The sequence below is a fragment of the Fukomys damarensis genome, unplaced genomic scaffold (assembly GCF_012274545.1).
Source record: "Fukomys damarensis isolate Sample0158 unplaced genomic scaffold, DMR_v1.0_HiC HiC_scaffold_33, whole genome shotgun sequence".
NCBI lineage: Eukaryota > Metazoa > Chordata > Mammalia > Rodentia > Bathyergidae > Fukomys > Fukomys damarensis.
In genome coordinates, this window is record NW_022900945.1 from 42,300,264 (window position 1) to 42,325,484 (window position 25,221).

The 25,221-nt window shown below is 36.0% G+C and overlaps 1 protein-coding gene and 1 pseudogene across 9 annotated transcripts; both read right to left on the bottom strand.

The window, feature by feature from the left end:
• Positions 1 to 445: 445 nt before the first annotated feature.
• Positions 446 to 1,487, bottom strand: LOC109117465 (annotated as a pseudogene).
• Dram2 (DNA damage regulated autophagy modulator 2) lies at positions 1,419 to 25,221 on the bottom strand. 9 transcript variants are annotated; one of them, XM_010606037.3, is made up of 11 exons: positions 24,910 to 25,221; positions 23,113 to 23,203; positions 22,518 to 22,581; positions 19,928 to 20,094; positions 17,754 to 17,895; positions 13,569 to 13,636; positions 12,303 to 12,442; positions 7,593 to 7,770; positions 6,999 to 7,081; positions 5,979 to 6,071; positions 5,034 to 5,464 (listed from the first exon to the last, which is right to left on the bottom strand). In XM_010606037.3, exons 5-11 carry the CDS (start codon positions 17,879 to 17,881, stop codon positions 5,357 to 5,359), a joined length of 798 nt encoding a protein of 265 aa, XP_010604339.1. In that variant the 5' UTR covers positions 17,882 to 17,895; positions 19,928 to 20,094; positions 22,518 to 22,581; positions 23,113 to 23,203; positions 24,910 to 25,221; the 3' UTR covers positions 5,034 to 5,356. The 9 variants fall into 9 exon arrangements, with proteins under 9 accessions (XP_010604340.1, XP_033613989.1, XP_010604339.1 ...); XM_033758098.1 differs by lacking the exons at positions 19,928 to 20,094; positions 23,113 to 23,203; positions 24,910 to 25,221 and adding exons at positions 1,423 to 1,498; positions 22,697 to 22,734 and having other exon boundaries at positions 5,343 to 5,464; XM_033758099.1 differs by lacking the exon at positions 23,113 to 23,203 and having other exon boundaries at positions 25,113 to 25,221.

Consider the following 25,221-nt stretch of genomic DNA (forward strand, 5'->3'; position numbering starts at 1 on the left):
GTGGTATGGGGGGAGTTGCATGGCAGTTTCTCAGGCTGTACCACAGGAAGTAGTTCACCTCTCCCACTTGGCAAACTTCAGGAGGGAAAGGGTGTGTCCCCTATTTCTCGCAAGCCCCATTATCCTATGATTCACCAGGAAAGAGGGCAGTCCAACTGGAGTAGCATGGGAATAGAGGGCCTCAGTCACTGTCAGAATCCACTGTGAAGGGCCCTTTTCATTTCTACATGTTGGGCTTGGGTTTTGTATATTTTCTCCTAAGCACTGCAGGAACCTATCTTCCTCAACCTTGGGAGGCTAAGTGGCATTCTTCTAACTTGGAGGGATGAACAGATCTGCCTTTCACTGGCTCTTGTGTGGCTTAGTGAAAGAGTCCATCCCCAGGGAAAAGATGATCACTGAAGTTCAATTTGTGGTCTTTGTCAGAGCTTGCCTACTTCAAGTATTAGTTCTGGCTAAAACAGTTCTGCTTGGTGTTGGCCAGATTGAGCTTCAGGTTATCCAGGTACTACAGGATCTGCTCGAGTCAGATGGGCCAGCTTGTTGCTGGAGCTCTTCAGCTCCTTCTCAGCTGCATATGAGAGAGGCCGTTTTTCTTGAACAGCAGGAACTCAATGTGCTCCCCTGGCAGCTTATCGTGCTTTATGTGTCAGTGCCACAGGCTGATGGTGGTGAATTGGTCCCAAGAATGGCAGGACTGGTTCAACATCATCTTTACTATTTCCTCACTGGGCTTTCTGAAGCAGTGGGAAGGATAAGGCCTCTGGTGTTCCTTGTATATAACATGCTACAGAATGGTGATTATGGTCTCCAGGAGGATGTTGGCAAGGAAAAGCTGCCAGACAGAAGACTGCTCAAGTTTCCCATTCCAGGCTCTAGATGACTATGTTAAAAGTCTGAGTCATATCAAAACATGACTAGGTTCTCCATTATCATACAGCAGACCAGCTCCTGAAGTCATGCTGAGTTAATACAATCATGCATGAGCTTCCTACTTTTCAAGGTTTCATCTGAAAACTGTAGAGGGAGAGCATGAGGTGGTACAGCAGCCTCATGTTATCCTCCAGGCAGGCCTTCACATCCATCATTAGGCAAGTGTACAAATCACCATACTGGGTAATTTAGGCCATGTTCATCTTCCCTGAGGCAGCTTTGCTGGCTTTGAAATTATTGAGCAGGTGGTAGCCAATTTTTGGGCTGCTTCTAATACACCTTGGAGAGGTCTAGAAGCAGAGATGCTGCAGTTGTTTTCCTGCATCTGGCACAGGATCCAAAATATTAGGCAGATAAATTTCCCTTCACTCTTCCTGGGATTCCTCAGTGACCTCTTGGGGCAGCACCTCTCCACAGAAATGGGCTTTTAAAAGTTCCCATAGACAGATGACCAGGACAGAGAATAATACGGTGCATGAAGGAGTGTGGCAATGATGGCTGGATGAGGCTTCAAGGAGTGATGTATGACCAGGACAGATGCCTCTCTTCATCAAGCCATGTTTATCTGGATGAAAGAACAGCCAGTTATAAGGCCAGTTTGTCATTAGACAAGGTAACATTTGACACCCATGTTGTCAAGAGACAACAAATGATGATCCATTAGGGCAAGATATTTGAACTCAAAACTTCATTAGAAGGGTGTACTACTTCAACGATGTAGCAAATAAGGTCACAGCACAGAAACTGAGGTTGAACAGAAACTAGCACTGGAACCAATCTTGTTACTCCTTTTGTTGACCAAACTGCAACCAAGATGTCAGAGTTTAGTCTCCATGTCTGGGGTTTGACGACTTGCTAGGGATTTCTGAGATGTTTTTGACTGAAGAAGCTGAAGGTTGATAGAATAGGGGTTTCTGAGATGTTCTTGAATGAAAAATCTGTACTGAGGATTCAAGGCCTGAGTGTTAAGTACTATCGTTCTTAGGCAGTTGAAATTCTGGTATCCTAGCAACATTCTGATGTGGTCTTATGAGATCTTGGCCAATCATCAAATATTACATCACAGTGATATACTTCCTTCTGCCATAGAACCTGGACCCAGTCCCATTGCGGTCAACAATGAGGTGGAGGTATGTGTAAACTGCCATGGTGAAAAGGATACTACTGTTCAGTACCCATTCCCTCTGCTCAATCAGGATATTCAGAACACTTCTTGCCAACCAGATATTTTTGGGTGTCACATCTGCACCTGCAACCTGCTTCATAAATGTCATATAAACTCCACTGGCTCCCAGAACTCCACTCTTCACTCATTCGCAAACCAAACACACCAACTGCATACAGTAGATATCCTGCAACTTCGGGTACTTCTCCACTGATAGCGAGCTGATTTTATTGATAATATTCATGCTACATGACTTGTCAGAACCATGTCCTAGTAACACTTTTGGGCTTGGGCAGGTTCTGTGAGGATAAGAGTAAAGGAGGTCCAGGTAGATTTTCTCATGCCAGAGGGAGGTTTGCATACATAACACATTGAGAATGTCAATCACTGACATCATAATTCTCATATACCTTTCCAACCTCTCTTATAATTCTGCCTTGGTATTCATACTGGTTTGGATACCAGCCTCCACCCTCCTAAGGCTCTTGCTCCCACTCTCCCTCCTATACTTCCTGAAGCTCCTGCAGTAGCTGTAGCTAGTGTCTCTTTGATAATTCCACAGCTACATCAGTAAATGGAAAAATATCAGGGAGTGGATGGATGAAAAGTTCTAGAAATGGGAAATTCAGGAAATGGGCTGCCAGAGACAGGGGCAAAACAAGCAGGTAGAGAATACAGGCCTCAGCCCTCCAGGCACTGTCTGTGGTATGGTAGTGCTAGCAAAAGTCAGGACACTAGAGAAGGACCTGTGCCCAATTGCTACCTCTAACAAACGGGCTTTTTTTTTACAACTGTTCTTTAGTTCAGACAAGGATAGCATAATGAATATAGAGCTTCCACCCCTGAAGTGGCAGGGGAGCTCTTCATGCCTTTGCACTTTCAAAGGAGGGAAAATGATAAGTTCCTGCTCCTGGGGGTGGGAGGGAGCCCTCCTGAAAGAGAGGGTAGGTAATCTTCCTGGGTGGTACCCGAGGAGTGGGAATGAGGGTCCTATGGATACAGACCCTACAGGGTAAGGGGTGAGGTAGCAGCACTACAGGATATGGATGACCATCTCCCTGCACCACACAACAGGCATGGTTATGATCTTTTTAACTTGAATAATTCCTAATTGCCATAACAAAAAATCATAAACTGGGTGGCCTAAAACAAATTTATCCTGGGTGTGGTGGTGCACACCTGTAATCCCAGCACTCTCGGAGGGTAAGGCAGGAGTATTAGAAGTTTGAACTCAGCCTGGGAAATTTAGCAAGATTCTGTCTCTAAATTTAAAATAGGGGTAGGAATGTAACTCATACACAGGCCCTCTTTTCAATACCCAGTACCACACATGTACACACAAATTACTTGCTCATGGTTCTAGATATTAGAGGTAAAAAAAAAAAAAAAAATCAAGATTCCTTCTAAAGTTTCCAGGAAAGGATCCTTCTTTGCTTCTTCTTAGCTTTGCCTTATGTACACCTTTAGTTTGTAGCTGATTAACTCTAATCTCTGCCTCCATTTTCACATGGCCTTTTCAATATGCCTATGTTTCTCCATGGCCTTCTTATAAGGACATCAGTCATTTAAGGCCAACCTTAATGGAAGTTACTGATTTCTCTAAAAACCCGATTCCCAAATAGGTGACACTGTAGTTCCAGGCGAATATAAATTTGGGGGAAAGATACATTCAGCCTGGTATATCAGTCTTTGCTAAGTGCTTACCAATTTTAATTATTTAAGAGACCTGTATAGGTTTTTTTTCCTGTGCTGAGTTCCATAAATTTCAGAGGAATTCATTGTCAAGATGTCTGAACCTTTCTTCTGTACCATTCTCTAAAATCTGCTTCTGTAGCTCAATTACAGGGATGGCAAACTAATTGATTTTGTCTTCAAATCTCAGATACTTTATTACTTTTGATATTCTTCTACTGTCAATGCTTTTTTTTTTTTTTTTTTTTTTTTACCAGGGATCAAACTCGGGACCTTGCGCTTGGCAAGGAAAGTAGCAGAACCACTGAATTAAATCCCCAACCCAATCCTCTTTCTAAACTTTGTAAATTTTCAATTGCCCTGTTTTCAAGTTTATGAATCTATTCCTTTCTATGTTATCTTAGGTTATATTCTAGAATTGTTTGTATTTTTCTGTTTCCAGGTCTCTGCTAAAATCTTTTATTTCTTCATACATGTCTCCTTCCTCCTACCTTTTCTTGCTACCTCTTTCAGCATTTTTATCATTATTGTCAACCCAAAACCATTCAAACAATTCAAACATCTGTTAATATGAGTTTGCCTCTATTGACTTTCACCTTTCAATCGACTTTTTCTGCTCCTTTGCACATCCTGTAATTTTTTTACTGTGTACTGGGTATTTTCTATAAAAGGACAATAGATATGAAAATCAATAACAGTTCCCTTTAGAATAAGGTATTACCCTTCTTTTGTCAGGAGTGGGACACTAAATCAATCTGATCTGCATTTGACAGGGAGTTGGACTTTGTTGCGGTTCTAATGTTTTCCTTTTTTTCAGACATGGTCTGGCTACATAGCCCAGGCTGGACCCAAACTCACAGTGATCGTCTCACTTATGAATACTAACCCTTGTTTGATATAAAACATGATAGAAATAAATTTACTACAGATACCTCTCTTCTTGTCTGGTAATTAAAATCTCACATCAGAGACTAGGCTTCATGAAACTACTGCAAGCATGTATGATACTTCAGTTAGCATCGTACCTGGACTTATGGTAGAATCACTTGTGTAAAGATTATGCTATAAATGAATTCACTTCTCCCATATACAAATACCAGAAGAAAAAAATTTTTTTTCCAAGACTAAAAGAAATGTGTTAAGACTGTAATACTTGAACTTCAAAAATCAATTCTAAACTATGACCAATAGTGATTATTCAGGGTAATAGAAAATGTCTTTCATGAAAGTGTTCCTATTAAAACATGCTTTTACTTATAAATTGTGAAAGGCTGAGATATACAGACTGCTTGGTACACTTCAGGTTGTTTCTCCTAAAGTAGAAAAAAATTACAATGCTGTAGTCCTTTGGTTTTATTTTCTATGATAAAAAGTACAGGCATAAATATTTTTAAATGATATCCTTTAAAATAACTATCAAATGGCTTTACGTCTCCTGATTATCACTATTCATCAGTGTCACAGATAGCCTTAACTGGTTGAAAATTTCAGAGTGTAAGCAGTGTTTGTGAATTTTCCCCCTATCCCTGAGAATCATAAACATCAAAGAAACCTTTTATCCTTTCATTAAAATTCTCTTGAAAGTAGTCGTGTTTGTTCATTGATAACAGGGCAAGGAGCAGTATCATAGAGGGTTATTCCATGTAAATTGGTTTCCACACGTAAAGAAATTTTCTGTAACAGAAGAGAAAATTACATAGAGAAACTTGCTCCTTAGCAATTGCCTCTTTAATACATTCTATAGACTATCTTCGATTAGAAATATAAATCAGCTGAAGGAGTAATAAGATGGCTGTTGCACTGTCAAAGGGATCATCCTGACTTAGTACCAAGTACTCTGGAAAAACCAAGCTTTAGAAAGTTCCATTTTTCTTTAGTTTCTATTATTTTAGTCAATAAAACTAAATACTGAGTATGGTTTATGTAAATGTATAAAGAACATTAAAATTCTATGAAAAATTTTCTTCAAATATGTTTTACAACTCCAAATACAAGGCTGAATGTGCTAATAATACATTACTTTCCCAAACTCAAATAATTTCACTGGAGAAGTTGCCCTTTTCTTAACACTGTTTATGGAGACAGATGTTAAGTAACTAATTTTTAAGATTGGAGATTTACCAAGGAATTTTCTCTAACTAAACCTGAAGGAAGTTTGCCTGCTTAAATCAAGTCTATGTTTTCTTACCTGAAAATCACGAATGTAAGTCAAGAAAAAACCAAAGAAGGAAAATGACATAGACCATTCTGCTGCAGTAGTGACCATATGAAGCACATAACCCTTGAATGAGACAGGAGAAGAAATACTTCTGTGATATTTCATTCAAATAATTATAATATTGTCAAATTAAAAAGCTTAAATATTTATAAACCATTTTGCCTTCTGAAAATCAAAATTTATTGAACATATCTTGAGAATTAAAGCTAGACCTTAGGAATTCCTCTCAAATGAAACAGTATCACCCAGAAAAAATAAAATTTCCATTTATAAGAAAACAAGAAGAATTTCTAATCCACCACAGGTAGTTATCACTTTTCCAAAAGCAACATGATTTATTAATGGCCAGTATTAAAAGTTTAATAATGCTTACTGTAAGCTTTAGTAAGGGTGACTTTTACAGTATTAAATAATATATAGATTATAATTAGGAAAATCTAGTACGTTATTTCATTCATTCTCACAAATATATTCTAATCAGGGCTGAGTCTGTTAAAAAGTTTAAAGTAAAATAACATGAAGTCATTTGTAAAAACATAATTTCATTTATCTCTTTTCCCTTTTATTATCTTTGTCTGCTTTTCTTCTCTCTTTTATTCTCAAGATCAAGTTCAAAGATGTTGTCTTGATGCACATATCCACTCTACTGGAAACCAAATGCAGAGCCCAGAAATTTTCATATAACATAAAGTGGAAGATGGTATCTTTTTAATTCAGAAAAAAAATATTCTAATAATTATAAACCTCAGGTAGTATACTATGTCCATGTTTAGAGGAGTCAATTCTTGAGAAAATTCTCAGCCATCATAATTATCTCACTGTCTTAAAATATGGATGGTTCTACCTAAACTCAGTCATAACTAGAAAATGAATCTTAATAAATAATTGATTGTTCTATCAAGGAAGTTTCTTTGTTAGTGATAAAATGGAAATACCTCAAAACAGTCATATTTAATAAGATACCAGTTTTTACAAACTTTAAATTCTTACTTTCTCCTTGGGGTTCCAGTGAAGTTTTTGTACTATATCTGTGCCAAAGTCACCACTGTACAAAAGTGATGAGCAAGTTAACACTATAAAAAAGAAAGTAAGTCAAGGAAGAATCACAGAGAAGATCTAAGTTTAATTTAAATCCAAAACAGAAATCATTTTCAAAGTCTAAAAGGATAACTCACACATTTTTTGACAAAGTCCAAATACATTTTCTTAAATATTTAATGTCATACGGCAGCAGTAAAACTGAAAATGTGCCCAGAAGATTACCATAAAATGGTTCTCACAGTCAATCCCTCTCTCTCTGCTTGGTAAATTAGCGGTTCTATCATAAACTTCTAATAATTATTTGTAGGGACAGCATTAACTCATCCTTCATTTTTTGGAGTAAGCATGACAAACCTAAACAATTTGTTTCTAGCTGAGTTATTGAATTTCACTCTGAATTTAATATTTTAACTCCTTCAGTTTAGGGTTATTAACCTAAGAAACTCTCCTACCACAAAGCTGCTTACACTGTGCCAATAGAGTTCCCTTAAATTTTGTTACTCAGTTCCCTTCCAGTTATAGCTGTACTAGAGTGAAGGATACTGCTAAGTACACTTACTCCACACCAGATAAGCAACAGCAGTCTGATCCAGAAGATTTGTTTGCCATGAATTTTGGGCTGCATTAGGTAGGAAAGGATCGTCTGAACAAGCATATAAAATGAGCCCATACCAAAACAGAGCACACCTCCACTGACATGTACAACAAAAAGGGCTGTTTTCTGAGAAGAAAGAAAAAACAGAAAGAAAAAGAAAGAAGTCAGTAAAAGAAATTCAGAACACACTGGCAATACAATATTTAAAAGTACAAGTCAGAGATCTCCACTGGATATTCACTGAGTGGAGAAACCGCAAATTTCACATGCATATTACTTCTGAATTGTCTGTCCTAACAACATAAACCTGAAGATTACAACAAAACCAAATAATTTCATACATTACTATAAAAATATGATAGTAACTCATTCTTCTACTCATTTAATACACCTTTTGGGTATCCATCAGATGCCAACCACTGCTGTAAAACTCCTCAGATAAATAGTGAACAACAGAGGCAAAATGCAGCCCTCACTGAGTTTACATTCTAGTGAAGATATACAAACAATAAATAAACTTTAGAAATAAGGAAATTCCACAATATGTTACATAGTGGTAAGTGTAAAAAAAGAGTAGTGCAAGGTACAGAGGATTGGATAGCTGCAAGTGTGACGGATAAGAAGTTTAACAACTTAAATATAAATGTAATTTAAAGGCTCAAGAAATGAAAACATTCTTTCTTTGTGTTGTTTGATTTGGTTTTGATTATATGACAGGGATTATATATTTTTCTCTTGTACCTTACTCTTCTTATAGGTATCCACTTACATTTTACTCTTAACATTATATAACCTGTGCCTAAAATGACAACTATATATGCCCTCTGCATAAAACCACATGAAAGTTTTTGGTTGAATTGCTCTTTTTCTAAACTGATGTCATTTGTATTTTCTTCAGATGAAAACATACTGAGAGTACTTAATGACTAAAATAACAACAAAAGATAAATTAGGTTCAGTTGCCTTCTTTTACAATCTGTACTAAATTATAATAAGGTTCAATTTTCTTAAATCAATCTTCTTAGTTATAGGCAATACCTAATACAAAGAATAGATTTCTGCTTTCTGTTTCGGAAAGAGCTACTTGCATAGGATTTGGGGTACTACATTTTGATGAAGCTAAATATAGATACTGCCTAATCGATGTCAATATATAGTAGAGTTTAACAAAACCCCAAGAGTTAAGAAGCAAAAAATAAAGAGTGGAAAACATTTACTATTTTTTTTATTAATGAAATGGGAGTATATAAAACTGGTTTTACTGGCCATTTTTCTGCTTATTATATTTAGTTTTATCATTTTAGAGATAAAAGGAAAGATCTTGAGATTACTGAAAGTATTCCTTCCTAATGGAATACTAAAGCCTCTGGCAATTTGCTGGCCCTACAGAAAGGAGCCCTTATGTGATTTTGACTAGGCTATGTTACAGAGCAAACATAACAGGAGTTATATAGAGAGAAAGAAGTTAATTTAAACAAGATTTACATTTTAAAAAAATAAAATTTTCACTCGCGTAAGAAAAGATAATTCAATCCAAATTGATAGTAACTAATAATCCTTATCCAGAGGAATGTAATGTGTCCTGTGGAATATAACTGATTATCAGATTGTGAATTATGTCCAATTTTGCATCCATTCCCAAGTTCATTTCAACATTCTCTATCAATGTGTGGTACCCTGACTACTCTTGTGATTAATTAAGTTAAAAATCTTTGACACATGTTCAAAAGTTTAACCAACTTAAAAATATATCCTGTAACAAAATAAATACAAAATTTATCCGTTGACAAGACAGAAACTAGAGAAAGTACAGAAGTGGTCAGAAACAAATCTTAGGTTATAGAATTTATACCTTACCTATGAGTGATCTATAACCTTTACCTAAAAGTAGTTAATGAAACTCAGGAATTAATCTTCTGCTCACTTATTCTTAGCCTTTCCAAAGTCTCCTTGAGAATAAATTTTCTGGGAAGAAAGAATATCACTTGATGACAAGAAATAAATTAAGAATCAGGCTGCCCTGAGCCAAAGAATATGAAGAATTACCTCAAACACCAGAAGCTAGGAAAACATGCTCATCCTGGAGACACAACAAAGAACTAGCACTACCATCAACCTTGATTTTGGATTTCCAGTCTTATAAACTTTGATGGACTAAATTTCTCTTGTTTTAAACTATTTAGCTGGTGGTATTTTGTTATGGCAGCTCAAGGAAGCTAATACATATTTCTGATTACTTATCCCCTGGTCTCCTGCAGGATAAATTTCTTAAAAGGAAAAAATTCCTCTAACTGGGCACTGAGTACATTTATCATGTATTTGTTTTATTGAATACTATATACAGTAGGCATGTTTTCAAGAATTTATATTTTTTTATATTTTTCAAATAACATAGCAATTTTTAGTCATCTCTTTAAATACAGGCAAACAATAGAGACGAACAATGTTTTTCCAACCTACTTAGTCCCTTTGACATATCTCAGTAAATTCCTATATAATTAACAAGACTACATTTATGCTAAGTACACTGCTGGGTGCTAGAGATACAATTGTGAACCACAGCACTTAAAATTTATGAAGAAATACAAAAACGAAAAAAATTGATAAATAATTTTATTTCTGGTTTTTTGAGACAGGGTCTCACTATGTAGTTCAGGCTGGCCTTAAATTCTCTAGCCCAGGCTGGCCTCAAACTTGAACCAACCCTCCTGCATCAGTCTTCCAAGTCCTAAAATTCTGGGATGCACTAACATGCTTGGCTGATAAATAAAATTTTAAACCACTGATATGAAATTAGACTGTAATAAGAGCTATGTTATCAGAGGCTTAAAAACAAAAAACAAAAACTCAATATACTGCAATAGGTACTGATAGAAAGACATCCCCGGAGCAGTATGGTCAACTTTGAGGTCTTAAGATGTCTAAATTCATTTTGATCAGGGAGTTGTGGCATGCACAACAACATATGAAAGAGTTAAAAAATCTTGTCCAGTTTAAGGAACAAAAAGGGCCAGGATTATATAAATGGAGACATTAAGAACAGAAATAATACAGAATGAGGCTAGAGAGATAGATAAGAACCAGATTATATAATACCTTTGTGTTCATTAAATAATTTAGGAATTTATCAAATAATTTTTTCCCCTCTCTTGATTCTCTTTTTTCTTTGAAATTTTTGAAGCTGTCTAACTTTAAGCAATGGTACAGGGAAACAGAGTGAAAATACTTGCACACTTCCAAAAGATCACTGTGGCTGCAAGTTATCAAATGTCTAAATTAAAACTTTAATACAGAGAGATTAATCAAAAAGCATCTACCCAGGGTGCAATCACTAATATAGACTCCTCTGAAAGGATGTTAAAGACAAGAATGTAAAAAGTTTGCAATACAGTTGCATACTACATAATAACATTTCTGTCAACAATAGATCAAGTATACAATATTGGCTCAGTTAAGGTTGTATGGGGAGGGAATAGAGAGGGACAGTATAAATGATCAAGATGTGATATGCATATGTACCAATTCTCAAAGGTGAATGTAGTTATTATGTAGCATAAAGATAAAGACTATATTGCATGGTGATGTCATAGTCCAGTTTATGGAAGAGCAATCTATAATGTTTGCACAACAAAACTGCCTAATAATACATTTCTCAGAAGGCAACAACCCCAATCACATGACTATATTTGGTGAAAGTTGACTGCTACTTTAACGTTAAGAATTCTCTGGGAGATTTCTTTAACTGAAATACCAAATAGTTTCTCTGGTGTGAAAAACTATAATAGTACACAGGATCCTAATGAGATAATTAATAATGTGAAATAGGAAGAAAGGGCTAAAGGTATAGGGAAAGTGGGAAGGGTGGGGGAAAGGAAAAAAATATGAGAAACTGAAAAAATGGAAATAAAGTGTTTGTAAATGGGGAGGGGAGAAGAGGATGAAGGGAGGGCAGGGACAAGGGAAAAAAATGAGAATCAAGACCTATTATGTAAAGGTACAGGATCCCAATGATGAATGTAACTGTATTGTATACTTAGACTGTACCAATAAACTCAATAAAAAGGAAAAAAAAAAAGAATTCTCTGGGAAAAAGCTAGAAATGTTATCACTACTCCTTTATGTCATGTACAAGGTTGGGCACCTAGGAATGGAGGCAACCAAAAGAACCATCCAAACAAGAATATGGAATAATGAAATGACTGTAACTTGTCATATATATTAAAAACAAAAAAGCCAATGTTTAAATCTCTAAATATATCACATAGTTTATATTAGTGCTCTGTTTGGTCTTGACATAATCTCCAACTAAATAGTAATAGAGTCTAATAATTGTCCTGTGGACTCAAAAAAAGAATATATTTATTCAGAATATTGAATATGAATTGTTCTAATTATAAAAATAGCTTTTTCCTAACAGAATCAAATAATATGAAGGCAGTGGATTTTGTTTTGTTAAGGATAAGGAACAACAGCAGCACTTAAATGAATGTTTCAGGGTTTTTTTGTTTTGTTTTGTTTTGGCACCTGGTATCGCACTCAGGTCCTTGCAGGGCAGGCAGCAGAACCACTGAGGTAAATCCCTTGCCCTCAGGTTTTCTTTTTAACATGTATATTTATGTACTTCAGGAAAATACCCCATGCTGGGCTAAAATACAAACCTGGAAATTTGCCACAAGAGAAGCTCCTAAACAACTCAGTATTCCAAGTACAAGGCCAGCCTTGTTTAATTTGATGATAAGGTTCTCTTCAGGATTCAGGGCATGAACTTGCTTATAACGAACATAAATGGTAGCAAGGCCTGGGAAGAGACAAGCCGAAAAACAACAGAGTAATAAATAACCAGGGAATAAAGTTGCCAAAGAAGACTTCACAAAGGTCACTGCCATGAACAAGCACAGATTTTCCTTTTTAAATTAATCTGAGAGAACACATAAACACATGAAAGTCAATTTTAAAGGACTATTAAGGTTGCATCTTTGAACCACTGGTATCTCTGTATGCCTGAGCAAGTTATGTGCCTTCCATTCATCTCATATCTACAAATATTGAGTATAAAATTTTAGAGGTAAGTTTGATATCTTCTGAAATTTTCTCACAATTAGAGTTGTATAATCAAAATATTTTTATGATTAGCATCAAAGTAAAAAGTAACTATTCTAGAGCTTGGATGAAATGAGCTTTGGCAAAAAACTCTGAACTCTCACTTGCCTTATTTTCATATAATTTTATTTCAGATTGTATTTCTGTACAATAAATAATTTTCCTGACTTCTGTTTCTGATGTAAGCAAATAAAAAATATCATATGGATAAAAGTGAATATTTAGGGCCAGGGATTTAGCTTAGCACACACCATGCCTGCCTGCCAAGAGCAAGGTCCCAAATTCAATCCCTGGTACCACAAAAAAAAAAAAAAAGTTAATATTTAAAATGATCACATTTGATGGAAAAAATACTTTACTAAATCAATAAAAATTTGGGTCAAAAATAAATTAACAGTAAAGTAAAACTCTACTGTGGGTTCCTTTAGCTTTAGAATATAACACAAAAATCAAATAATACTTCCATCTCTATTCTTAAACTTCTAACCTAATGAAATTTAACGGTAGTCAGCTGTAGCTACAATTTTGCCAAATTACTATCTACCTAAGAAGTCCATTTAAGGCCTCAAGGAAAATTTGGTTATACCTACAACTTCTACTGAATTAGTACTCAACTAGCTCTATAGCTATTTTTCTTAAAGATTTATCTCCATAATTCAGCAATTCTGTAAGGTTTTTTCTTTTAAAAAGGGCATAACCATAATAAATTACTTAGTGATTACATTTGCTCAAGTACAGCTACAAAATAAATAACACACTAGCATTTAAAGAACAAAGGAATTTACCTATCAATTGTGTTTCTTACAACCACTCTTGCTACTTACATAAAAACGCAGCAATATTAAGCATTGCCCCAAACAAGCACTTTTCTGGAGCCATTGTTCCAGTGTCACTGAAAGAATAAAAAAACACTTAGATTTTTTACATTAGATTCTTCTAAGGGATAAGTAGCAGTAGGAGTCGTTTCCAATCAGCTTATCAATATATGACTATTTCACATTTTATGACATCTTTTAAGATTATTTCCTTTCCACATAATAAAAATCAAAATTAAAAATTTAATTTTTACATGAACTATCCTTGATATAGCAAGATCATATAACTGACTTACCAGCAACCAATCATATGTATTGATCTGTCTCTCTGGAATATTTCCTAAATACCACAGGTCCCTGCACAATTCTTGCCTTTTTGAACCTGTTGTTAATGCTACCTCTAACTCAATTACACCTGCTCAACTACTGACCAATTAAGAAAAAACTTATCAAATACTATTACCATGTGCTAGAACTCTTGAGATATGGATAAACAAGAAAATAAAACAAGGCCCCTGCCCTCATGGAGATTACATTCAAGACCTGTACCAATTAATAGACAATGTGAAATAAGAAGAAAGGGGCTAAAGGTGTAGGGAAAGTGGGAAGGGTAGGGGAAAGCTAATAAGGGAAAAGAAAAAAATATGAGAAAATGAAAAAATGGAAATGAAGTGTTTGTAAAGGGGGAGGGGAGAAGGGGGTGAAGGGAGGGAAGGGACAAGGGGAAAAAATGAGAACCAAGGCCTGTCTTGTAAAGGTACAAGATCCCAATAATGAATGTAACTGTACTGTATAACTAAAATGTACCAATAAACTCAATGAGGAAAAAAAAAAAAAAAAAGAAGACCCGTACCATTCCTCTAGAAGATACTAATTCAAACAGCATTCTGTCCAGGCTTCTATCAAAATCACTTACCTGCACTGCACTGCACTGCACTGCACTTCAATGTGTCTCTTTATATGCCAGTCCTTCAAGACACTATGGAATGCACAGGCCCAAATAGAAAATCCACCATTTATTAACTGTGGGACCTTGGGCACATTCTCTTATTTCCCTAAGATTATTCCTTATCTGCAAAATGGAACTACTTATTTGCTCTCAGCCTCATTGGATAAAACTATGAATAACAGTACCTGACTTTTCAGCATGAGGCCCTGAGTTCAATTCCCAGTACCCAATAAATAAATAAATAATAAGGATGAAATGCAATGTGTAATATATGCAAAGTATCCAGCAGAGTAATGGTATCCATTAAATATTATTTCCTGTCTCTTCCTTCAAATTACTACAACAATGAAAAGTCAAAGTCTTTGGCCTTTAAGTATTATAGGAATGAGATAATCCAGATCTCAACTGAGACAATGCACTAGGAATGAAAGAAGAAATTCAAAGTCATATCTAATAAGGAATAAGTAAGATCAGGTAAACATTTGAAATAGGGGTTTAAGAAAAGAAAATTATCAAACATGAATTATAAGCATTGTTCCTTCCAACATTACAATTCCATGAGTCTCTCTCTTTAAGAAAACACAGCAGAAATGAAACAAAAAATAATGTAGTAGTAAAGAAATAGTCATAAAACAATAAAATATATCTATTACAAGCAAGAGATTTGTTACTTCTTTACCATCTTTAGGAATGGGAATAATGAGGTCTCTTTGTCCCTACGTACTACCTTTCAAGTTGCCTACAATGTACATGTATTATTATTATTACCATAAGAAAAAAATCTGTAACTTTAATATAGTATTTGTACTCCAAATGATGCTCCTGTTTTAGACTGTCCCAGAAATAAGTAATAGTATGCATTTCCAAGATGGCTGGCTCAATCAGATATTGCAATCACATATATGGCTTGAAAACAGAATGACATCAGCACTGGCCTAAAACTGAAAACAGCCGTGAACATCACCTTATTAGCACAGAACTTCAATCCAGTGGACACTAAATGATTTAGGTTATATACTAAATAACACAAAAAAGTCTGCTTGTGCAACTTCAAAATACATGTATTTATATTATTATTATCCCATATGTTAAATATCAGTAAGGCTTAAGTATTTTTCATTTAAGAAATATATATACATATTCTAATTTTTCTTCTACTGTCTTGTTAGCTACTCTTGTGCACCTTAGATATCTACCATTTGAACCAGCTAAGAAAATACATAAAGCACACTGGCAACAAAATTTGCTTTAGAAGTGAGATTTCTATTTGGTTCTGTCCTTTGTGGCTATAATTGCTAAACCTTTTGAATAGGGTCTATTCGATGAAAGAAATTTTGCAGGATATCTAGTTTACTTATTTTGAATATGAAGAAAACAAGGTGAAGAAGTAAAAATAAGTACTGTATTATAGCTTAAATATTTTTAAATGTTGGCAAAAGATCCCTGAGTAACATACTAAGTTTATCAGAAGGAAAATCAAAAAGCAGAAGGAAAGAGAAAAAAGAGAGTGTCCAAGGTACTATTAGAAAATCACATGCAACATTATCAGAGAACTGAAACTCTCAAAAAGAAGTCAGTGGGCTCTTAAGTTATTTAAAGCACTTTAAAGTGACACAGGTTTTCAGAAGGGGAAATAAAAAATACTGAATGGCCCTTATGAATCATATATATACTGGTCTAAACTAAGTGTGGTGGTGCATGCCTGCAATCCCAGCACTTAGAAGGATAAGGCAGAAGGCAGGAGGATACAAATTAGAGGCCAGCCTGAGCTACACAGTGAAGTTGAAGCTAGCCTGGACTACAGAGGTAGAACCTATCTCAAACAAACAAGAAAAAAGAAATGGTCTGGTTCCTTAGACTACATGTTTCTCTAGGACAGTGGCGATTACCAAATCATTCCCAAAAATCACAATCTTAAGTAGTAAAAATTGGGGAGTTTTGTAAAAATGCCCCAAATGCACCTGTTTTCTTACATCCTTTGTGAATGATACTATACCACTGCATACACAACAAATAACAACAAATATAGATGATAATGCCTAGATTATTCCTTGACATTTTATAGTGGATCTTTTTATCAGTCTTTAAAAGTTTGCTATTTTCTGTGTTAGGTTGTTTTTCAGAAAGTAAATGAATGAATAAATGGAACAATTACAACAAACACAAAATAATATTATTTAACAAAATAAATTCATTAAACATCTCTGTAGAAAGACGTTTCAAAGGCATTATACAGAAGCCAAATTTTTTTGTTGTTGTTATTGGGGATTGAACTCAGGTCGTTGCACTTGCAAGGCAGGCAGCAGAACCACTGAGCTAAATTCCCAGCTCATCTTTTTTTTTTTAACTTAATTACATTCCTTTAGATTAAAACACTGTGATTTGATTAATCATCCTTAAGAATGGTATTTCCCCATTACCTCCTATACCTATTCATTTAACTTTTATATAAAAGTTTAAACTGTAACAGCTCAGAAACCATTCACAATTGAGTTACTTACTTTTCTCTCATTGCTGGGACAAAAATACCAGGCAAAGTAAAAGGGGAAAGGGTTTATTTAGCTCACAGTCTGTAGAGGTTTCAGTCCACAATCGACTGGCTCTAAGGCAGGGTGATAGGGAAGAGGGGTATTACAAGGAGAAACAGTTCATGGCAGAAGGTAGCAAAGCTATCAGGGTTGACCACAACTGTCTCTATCCCTTATATCTTATCCAGGCTACTTAGGGCAGGTAGCACTCACACCCTTAATCCTAGTGCATTTTATCCTAGCATTGCACCATGAATCAATCCCAGTGTCACACACTCTAGATCCAGCCATCTATGAAAAAAACCCATCTATGACTGCATGAGGCTTTGGTGGGGGGCACCTAGACACAAGCCATAACAGGGGAAAGTAATTCCATTTACATTGTCTAAGACATCCTCATCACTTACTTGGAAGATAAGGCACTAACGGGTCACAATTCATTAATCAACCAACTAACTATATTGTATCCTGCTATTTCCATATTTTCTCTACCACACAGAAAGAGCTAAGTACAAGTTTCATTTCATATTTCTTTGTTGCTGTAATTTTCTCTACCACACAGAAAGAGCTAAGTACAAGTTTCATTTCATATTTCTTTGTTGCTGTAATTTCAATGTAAAAAATCTTACTTTCAAAATGGTGACATAAAACATCAGCTTTAACATAAAGTGTGAATGGAAAAAGGCTTTTTCTACACAAAGAATAAATATCACTGACCTGATATAAGGCAAAGCAGGGTCAACATGGTGGAGTGTTACTGCAATAATGTATGAGAATGTGAAAGTAGCAGCTGTCCAAATTACAAGGGCTATAGGAAGGAAACTGAGGCCTTGCTGAAACCACATTTCAATCAGGTCTTCTAAAGAAGAAAAAACAAATTAGAAAAGTTAATTCGTAAGTTTCCTCCATTCTACTTTAGCCATCCATACCCATAACCTGGTATTTATCACCTTGAGCTTTTCTCCTTCTGAAAGCATCCCTCACAGCATCCCAACAACCACTCTTCTTTGCTTTTTTAGTAAATGGAACCAAGATACACCACTAGCCATAGCCAGAAGCTGACTTTCTGTCCCATCATCCCATATATAACCAAGAACTATACTGTTTATTCTAAATTTCTTCCCATCCTTTCCCTTCTATCTTCATTGCCCATACTCTGAACAATCACTATCATGGGCTACATTAGTATCATAAATTCCTAAATTGTCCTCGTGAGGTTGTTAAAATTATATCCTTGGGGGGGATTGATTCCAGATATCAAAATATGCAGATGTTTAAGTCCCTTTTGTAAAATGCCGTGGTATTTGTATATAACCTATGTATACTTTAAATCATATTTATAATACCTAACACAATATAAATATAATGTGTAAACAGTTGTTATACTGTAGTATTTAGGGAATAATGACAAAAACATGGTTTATACATGTTTAATACAGATGAAATTTTTTCCTAATATTTTCAACTTGCTATTAGTTGGTTGAATCAATAGATATAAAACTTAGGGCAAAAAGTTGCTAAAACCCTTAAAGTTGCTAAAATCCTCTTTTCTAAGCTAATGAGATGACTAGAGGTTGGCAATCTCTAGGTAGCTTCAAAATGGGTGCTGATCAGACTAAAGATCCAAGCATGATTAGAAGATTAGGACTTCGAGTTCCACCTACTGAATCTCCTGGGAAGGGAAAGGGGCTATATGCTAAAGTTAATAACCAAGAGCCAATATTTTACTCAATCATGCCTATGTAATGTGGTATCAAAAGACTGGTTTTCGAGAGCTTCCAAATAGCTGAACCAAAGGAAGATCCTGGAGGGTGGTGTGCCCAGATGGTTTAGAGTACCGGCAATGAAGACAGAGGACGGCTGATGCTTGCTCCTCCTCCACCTTCTGCACATCTTTACCTATATCCTTTGTAATATCCTTTATAATAAACTAATAAACACATGAGCTCTGTAAGCCACTCTTGAAAATTCATTCATTTTCTACTCACTCTAGAAAATTAATGAAGGGGATCATGTGAATCCCCTTGTACAGCTGATCACATAGGTAAAAAACCTTGGGGCTTGTAAATGGTTTCCAAAATAGGGGACAATCCTTCAGGGCTAAGCACTCAATCTTAGTATCTGATGCTATCTATAAGCAGAAATTGTCAGAACTAAATTGAATCTGAGGACATTCAGCTCATATCTGCAAAACTGATTGGCTGTAGTTGGGAGAAAGCCCCACACTTCTTGCTGAGTGTTAATACTGAGTAATATAAGAAAAAATAGTATTTCCAAAGTTTTTGGTTTTTCCTATACACAATGCTTTTCCAGTCTTGGCCACAACTAGTTTAGATTCTTCCCTAAAACAAGAGCAGTCCTTCTAATTCTAAAGTACCAATCCGACTACTTTACTCTCCTACAAAGAATCCTTCAATAGTTCCCTTGAAAGCCATTAGTTTAACACAGTCTGTAAGGTTTTTGCATCATCTGATCTCTACTTACATTTTTATCTTTACCTGCAGCTACTCTTTATTTCCAATTCCTTGTGCTAACCCTCATCATTACAAAAACAAACAGTATTTACATTAGCAATGTTTCTAGTTACCTTAAATATATGAACTCATTTACTCAATATACTGAAGAGGTGAAGAGAACTACACAAGACCATAGGGTTGGACCATGAAGGAGACAAAATTCAAACTAAAACACTTTGATTCTTGAGTTTGCAGAATCACTGCACTAAACTGCCATAACAAACTTCCCACACATCTTGAAATGTGCCATGCTGTCTTGCACACCTTCAGACCTTCAGCACATCGTTACCTGTCTGGATGTCTAAGTTACAATGCTATTTTCCCCAGCCCCACTACCTACTCAGTTAATTTCTATACATTTTTTCAAGTCCATACTCTTTCTGGCTCCGGCTGAGTTTCTCTGTTTTTTCCAGCAGCACCCTGTACTCCTTCAACCAGAACACTCATCATGCTTATTGGTAATTTGCTTATTCAGTTTTATCTTTCTCACTAGTTTTTATAGCAGGAAACAATCGTTTTATTCATCATTACATTCCCAGCTCCTACATGAGGGAGAAACAAAAAAGAGGACCTAAATACATATATGCCACACATCACTTTCTCCTTTAAATTCCAGACTGTGAGTGCTACGCAATACGCAATTATACGCATTAGAAAATACTACATCTTTGTACCTCTATTTTTTAAATTTAATTTTATAAAACACAGAAATACTTTTAAATTACAAGAAACTGCATGTGTGTGTGTGTGTGTGTTTGTGTGCATGTGTGTGTGAATAATGTGGAGGAGCATCTTCTCATAGTTCGATGCCCTAAAAGAATTTAGTATTTCCCATGAACTTCATAAAAATCCTAATCACTACTATTTGCCACAATCCTCCACTGTGCTCAACTTCCTTATCTCCGACTGACTTTCCAAATGATGAAATCTCAGCCATTTTTTAGTTGTACTTCCCACTTACTCTGGTCATTTGACTTATTGCTAAAAAGGTACATTTACATCTTGCTAAGTAAGTTTCTTTCCATTACCCCTAAGGTCACTATTATAGGCTTTATTTCAGTAATTTCTTGCCTAAATTATGTCCTCTTTTTATACTTGTTTCTTGTCAGTCCTTAACTCTATCAACTGTTCTTTTCCTTCATCTTCTAAGTTAATAATGCCAGTTCCTTCCCACGATTCTAGAAGTACCTTCTCTAGGATGGGTTTCTGAGATAACAATTCTCAATTTGTACAAATGTTTAATAATTTCTAAGACTGTTTCCAATAATTCCTAACTGAAGTCCTTAGGAACCCAGTTCCAGTATTTGTTGGTCAGCCAAGCCCTGGATGTTTTATGGTTTTCAACTGTAAACTCGTATTTGGATGATCTTAATCTGGAGTATTCTAAAAGGCTTAAATTAAGGGTCTATACTTACTTTCAAACCATTCAGGCACATTTCCAAAAACAGCTGCTATAAAGTTTAAAGGGTAACTTAATTTATTCAGTATTTAGGTGTTTTTGTAAGAGACATTTTCAAAACATTTTTTCTACTGGGCCTGGTAGTATAGGACTATAATCCAAGGACTCTAGGAGGTTGAGCAGGAGGATTACCAAATTTGAGCCTTGCCTGGGCAATTTAGTGGCTTAGCAAGAACCTGTCTCAAAAACTTAGAAAAAAAAATGTTTTTTAATTAAAGGGGATGGAGGCTGTGATGTTCAGAGGCCCTGGGTTCAAACTTTAGTGCCACAAATAAAAAAATTTTTGTCTGTATGTACCCCACTGATAGAAGTACAGCCTCCTAACATTTTATTATTTTTACATATATAGATTCTTCCTATTCTTTAAAACAGAGCTCAAATACTGTCTTCCACATACAATCTTCTCTAATCCCTTTCTATCTGGAAGCAAACACTCATTCTGAGAACTCTTGACTTGTATATCTGTTACAGCTCTTTCTTCTACAGTATAGAAATTTGGGGAGGTGTTTTAAGTGAATAAAATTCTTGCAAAGGGACTCCACTCCTCCACCTAAGCATAACAGAAAACCTTGCCCAGAGTAAGCACAAAATATTTACTGAATGAAAACACAAAACTGTTCATAGGTTTTCTCTTTCAGTACGTAGCATTGCCATTTTTCCAGGCTATTCAGACTCTTAAGACTTCACAGTAACTCTAAGCTATCTCTCTCCAAAGCCCCAACATCCTTCACTAAGTGATGGCAATTCTATTTCTAGAAGTAATTTATAATGATCCTTCCTCCCAATACACACTTGATTCAGATTACATGGCTTTTCTTCCCCTCTATCTATTCTAACTGCGTTGCTAAATTAACTTTTTTTTTTTTTTTTTAATACTGGAATCCAACTCAAGACCTTCCACTTGCAAGGCAGGGGGTGGCAACACTGAGCTAAATCCCTGGTCCCAAATTAACACTCTTAAAGTATTTCTTTGCTCAAAAACTGTTTTAATAAAACTGTAAGCTTGGGAAGGCTTCATAATATCTCCGAATCAGTTTTGCCTTTGAGAAATGGAAATATTAACAGCAGAGCCTGCACTGTCTGGATGGTAAGTATATGTATATGTAGGTATATGTAGCTACTTCAATAGGTTTAACAGCTTTTTCAGTTAAAATTACAATTGACTAATAGAAAATTAAAAATTTTCAGTTATTCTGTTGTACTAAGTCACATTTAAAATTCTCAAAGCCCATTTTCCTAGTGGCTACCAAAAGGACAGTAAAATTAGGGTCATTTCTTTATAATGGAAAAGTTCCACTGTACTGTGCTGGACAGTTATTATAGAAGTTACACTGATAGCACAAAAGAACCTCACACATTGTTGATGCATAATTGATGGTAACTTTTAGTATTATCTGTTGATCTAAAATAATAGCTGCTTCAATGAGGTTTATTCAAGGACCAAAAGAAATAATACAATAAGTAATCAACAAATATTTCTCTTTTAAAATCTGAAAGATAAATTACCTGTTCTACAAGTTCACAAAATTTCAGTCTTCAAAACTGTTCAAACCTGTGCCATTTATAAATTCTAAAATCCAAAGACAAAGAAAATAATGTTATTTTTAATCCACAATTTTAAATGTTACAATTTAAATACATCAATAGTGTTCATGGACAGAGCATGAGTCTACAGAAATTATTACCGGGTTATTTTTCTTTACAGAATTGACACTTGAAGGGCCAGGGATTTAGCTCAGTGGTTCCGCCACCTGCCTTGTAAGCAAAAAGTCCCAAGTTTGATCCCTAGTACCAAAAAAAAAAAAAAAAAAAAAAAAAAAAATTGATATTTGAATTTTTTATAACAGTGATTTAACATCTGGAATTTAAAAATGTTTTAATTTTAGGGTATCAATTTTCTTTTGCTTTGTTACACCAGACACCTTTCCCTCACCTCAAAAAGGATAAAAGAAAAAAGTTCCTTCCTACAGAAGAGGGATAAAAATTAAGAAAGAATGATAGCTTATTATTAAGTAAAATAAAGCTTAGCTAGTGTTGATGCATTGTAAAGAACACAGCTCTGAGGTCAGATTATGTAATGGGAAATAAATCCTACTGTTACCATTTTCCAACTGTATATTTCAGGCTGGTCACTTAACTTCTGAGTCACAGTATTCCAATCTGTAAAACCATCAAACCCTCAAAGGACTGTCCTGGGAGTGGAACAGAATAAGCATAAAAATAATGAATCCCAGCATTCCAGGAGGCTGAGACAGAAGGATCATAATTGCACCCAACCTGTGTAACCCAAGGACTTAGCAAGATCCTGTCTCAAAATTTAAAAAATTAAGAGTGAGTTCAATCATTCATATAAACATACGTGTAATATATAAACATATATATATAATGACAGCTGATTTATCAATTTTGTAGAGTCATAATTAACCACCTATATAGAGTAAAACTTCTATGTATGCTTTCTAAGTATAAAGCATTTTGTACTTATATCTCCTTAGGCTCTGAGAGTTCTAGTTGTTTAACAATTCAAATGGATTGCCAGTTTGCCAGTGACATCTGAGAAATTTAAATGCAGACTAGGTAAGAAAGTCAACTAATTGCACAAGCAACTTCATCTTCAAAAGCTGAAGGCCTGGAAGGGTAACTCTCAACCAAGCAAAATTAGAATTTTAATGGTTAATAGTTCAAAGAAATCTTTAAAACTGCTGGGCACAGTGGCACACACCTGTAATCCCAGCATTCAGGAGGCTGAGATAGGAAGATTGCCACCAGTTCAAGGCCAGCTTATGTTACAGAGCAAGACCCTGTCTCAAAAAAAAAAAAAAACCTTTAAAAACACTTGAAAATATTCAAGAACAAACTTTACATAGTACTGAGTGTTTAACAAAATGTTCTTGCACCTCTCATCTGTGCTTTCTTCGAAGCTCCATGGATCAGAAATCCGGTTAACTTTTTTCACGAATATTATAAAGCCACTCATAATAAGAGTAACTTATTGCGCTGTCTCCTCAAAGTGGTAGCTTCTAAGAAATAAAGTATATTCCAAATGTTCTGAGTAAACAGACAAAAGCCCTGAGCTGCTTTCAGGGGTCGAAAGAACCATTTGGCCCAGAGCAAAACATAATACACAAGTTATTTTCCAAACGTCTAACCTGGCCTCTTGACAAATACGTTTTGTAATAATTAAGTCCTAAAGAATCTAAAAGATTGTGTATTGTTTTTATAAATTAAATGGACATGAAATGAAACTCGAATAATGCAATACAAATTCTAGCGTTGCATTTGGGTACAGATTTATAAATTAAAACTTGGGGGAACTGGAAAAATACTGCTATGGAGTGTTTTCTGTTTTTTCGGTGCATGTTACTCTATCAAAAGGACAGTAAAGCACTGTAGCAGGAATACAAAGGAACAAGCAATTTCCTTTCGGTATTGGGACCACTCCTTGCAATTCAATTGAGTTCCGTGAACAGAGATCACCAAGCACCTAAAAATTTCCCCATAAAGTCAACAGTGAACCTAACCCTCGAAGTTGATTCGGTTCAGGAGCAATTTGGCTTGCGACCAGAATCCTGGCAAGAACCGAGTTCGTGAACCGAGACACCACCGTATTTTTTTTTTTAACTACCCCCCACCCCTGCTCCCACCGGGAAGACCGAGCCCCGAAGCGACGATTTAAACTCAGACACAGTTTAAGGTTCTCGGTATCTCCGTAAATAAAATCGGAGGAACAATTTAGACCGCTGCATTTTTCCGCTGTTGTATGGCACTAAAGATCTCGGCTTCGCTTTGTCTGGTGTGAGGGAAAGCTACGGGATACCACTTAGGGCAGGCGGAGTGGCGCCGGGGGAACCTAGGAGGAAGGGAGGTGGGCGGCGACCTGAGGCCTGTCAGCGCTCACCTGCTCCTCTCGGCGCCCCGCAGCGTGGTCCTGAGGGAGCGCGATCCGGGAGCGCCTCGCCCGCAGGCCACCCGCTGGACTGGAGGACGCCGGGCTGCGCCGACTTCCTAGGCTCACCCTTCCCCACCTTCAGACAAACCTCTCTAAAGGGAGCGTTGGCGCCAGAGCCAGTCCTGTTTCCCCGACCCCACCTTTCGGCCTACCTTAACCAGGGGACCCTGCCTGTCCGGGGCGGAACTCGGAACCTGCCCTCAGCTAGCACAAGGGGCGGGGCCCTGGGCGCGCTCCCGAGCGGCCAGTCCAGCTCCGGGA

Coding starts and splice junctions, on each gene's coding strand:
- Dram2 (XM_033758098.1), bottom strand. CDS start 17,881: ATGTGGTTTCAGCAAGGCCTCAGTTTCCTTCCTATAGCCCTTGTAATT. Junction 13,637..17,753: donor CCTGCTTTGCCTTATATCAG/GTCAGTGATATT, acceptor TTATTCTTTCAG/TGACACTGGAACAATGGCTC. Junction 7,771..12,302: donor CTCTTGTGGCAAATTTCCAG/GTTTGTATTTTA, acceptor CTTTCTTCTCAG/AAAACAGCCCTTTTTGTTGT.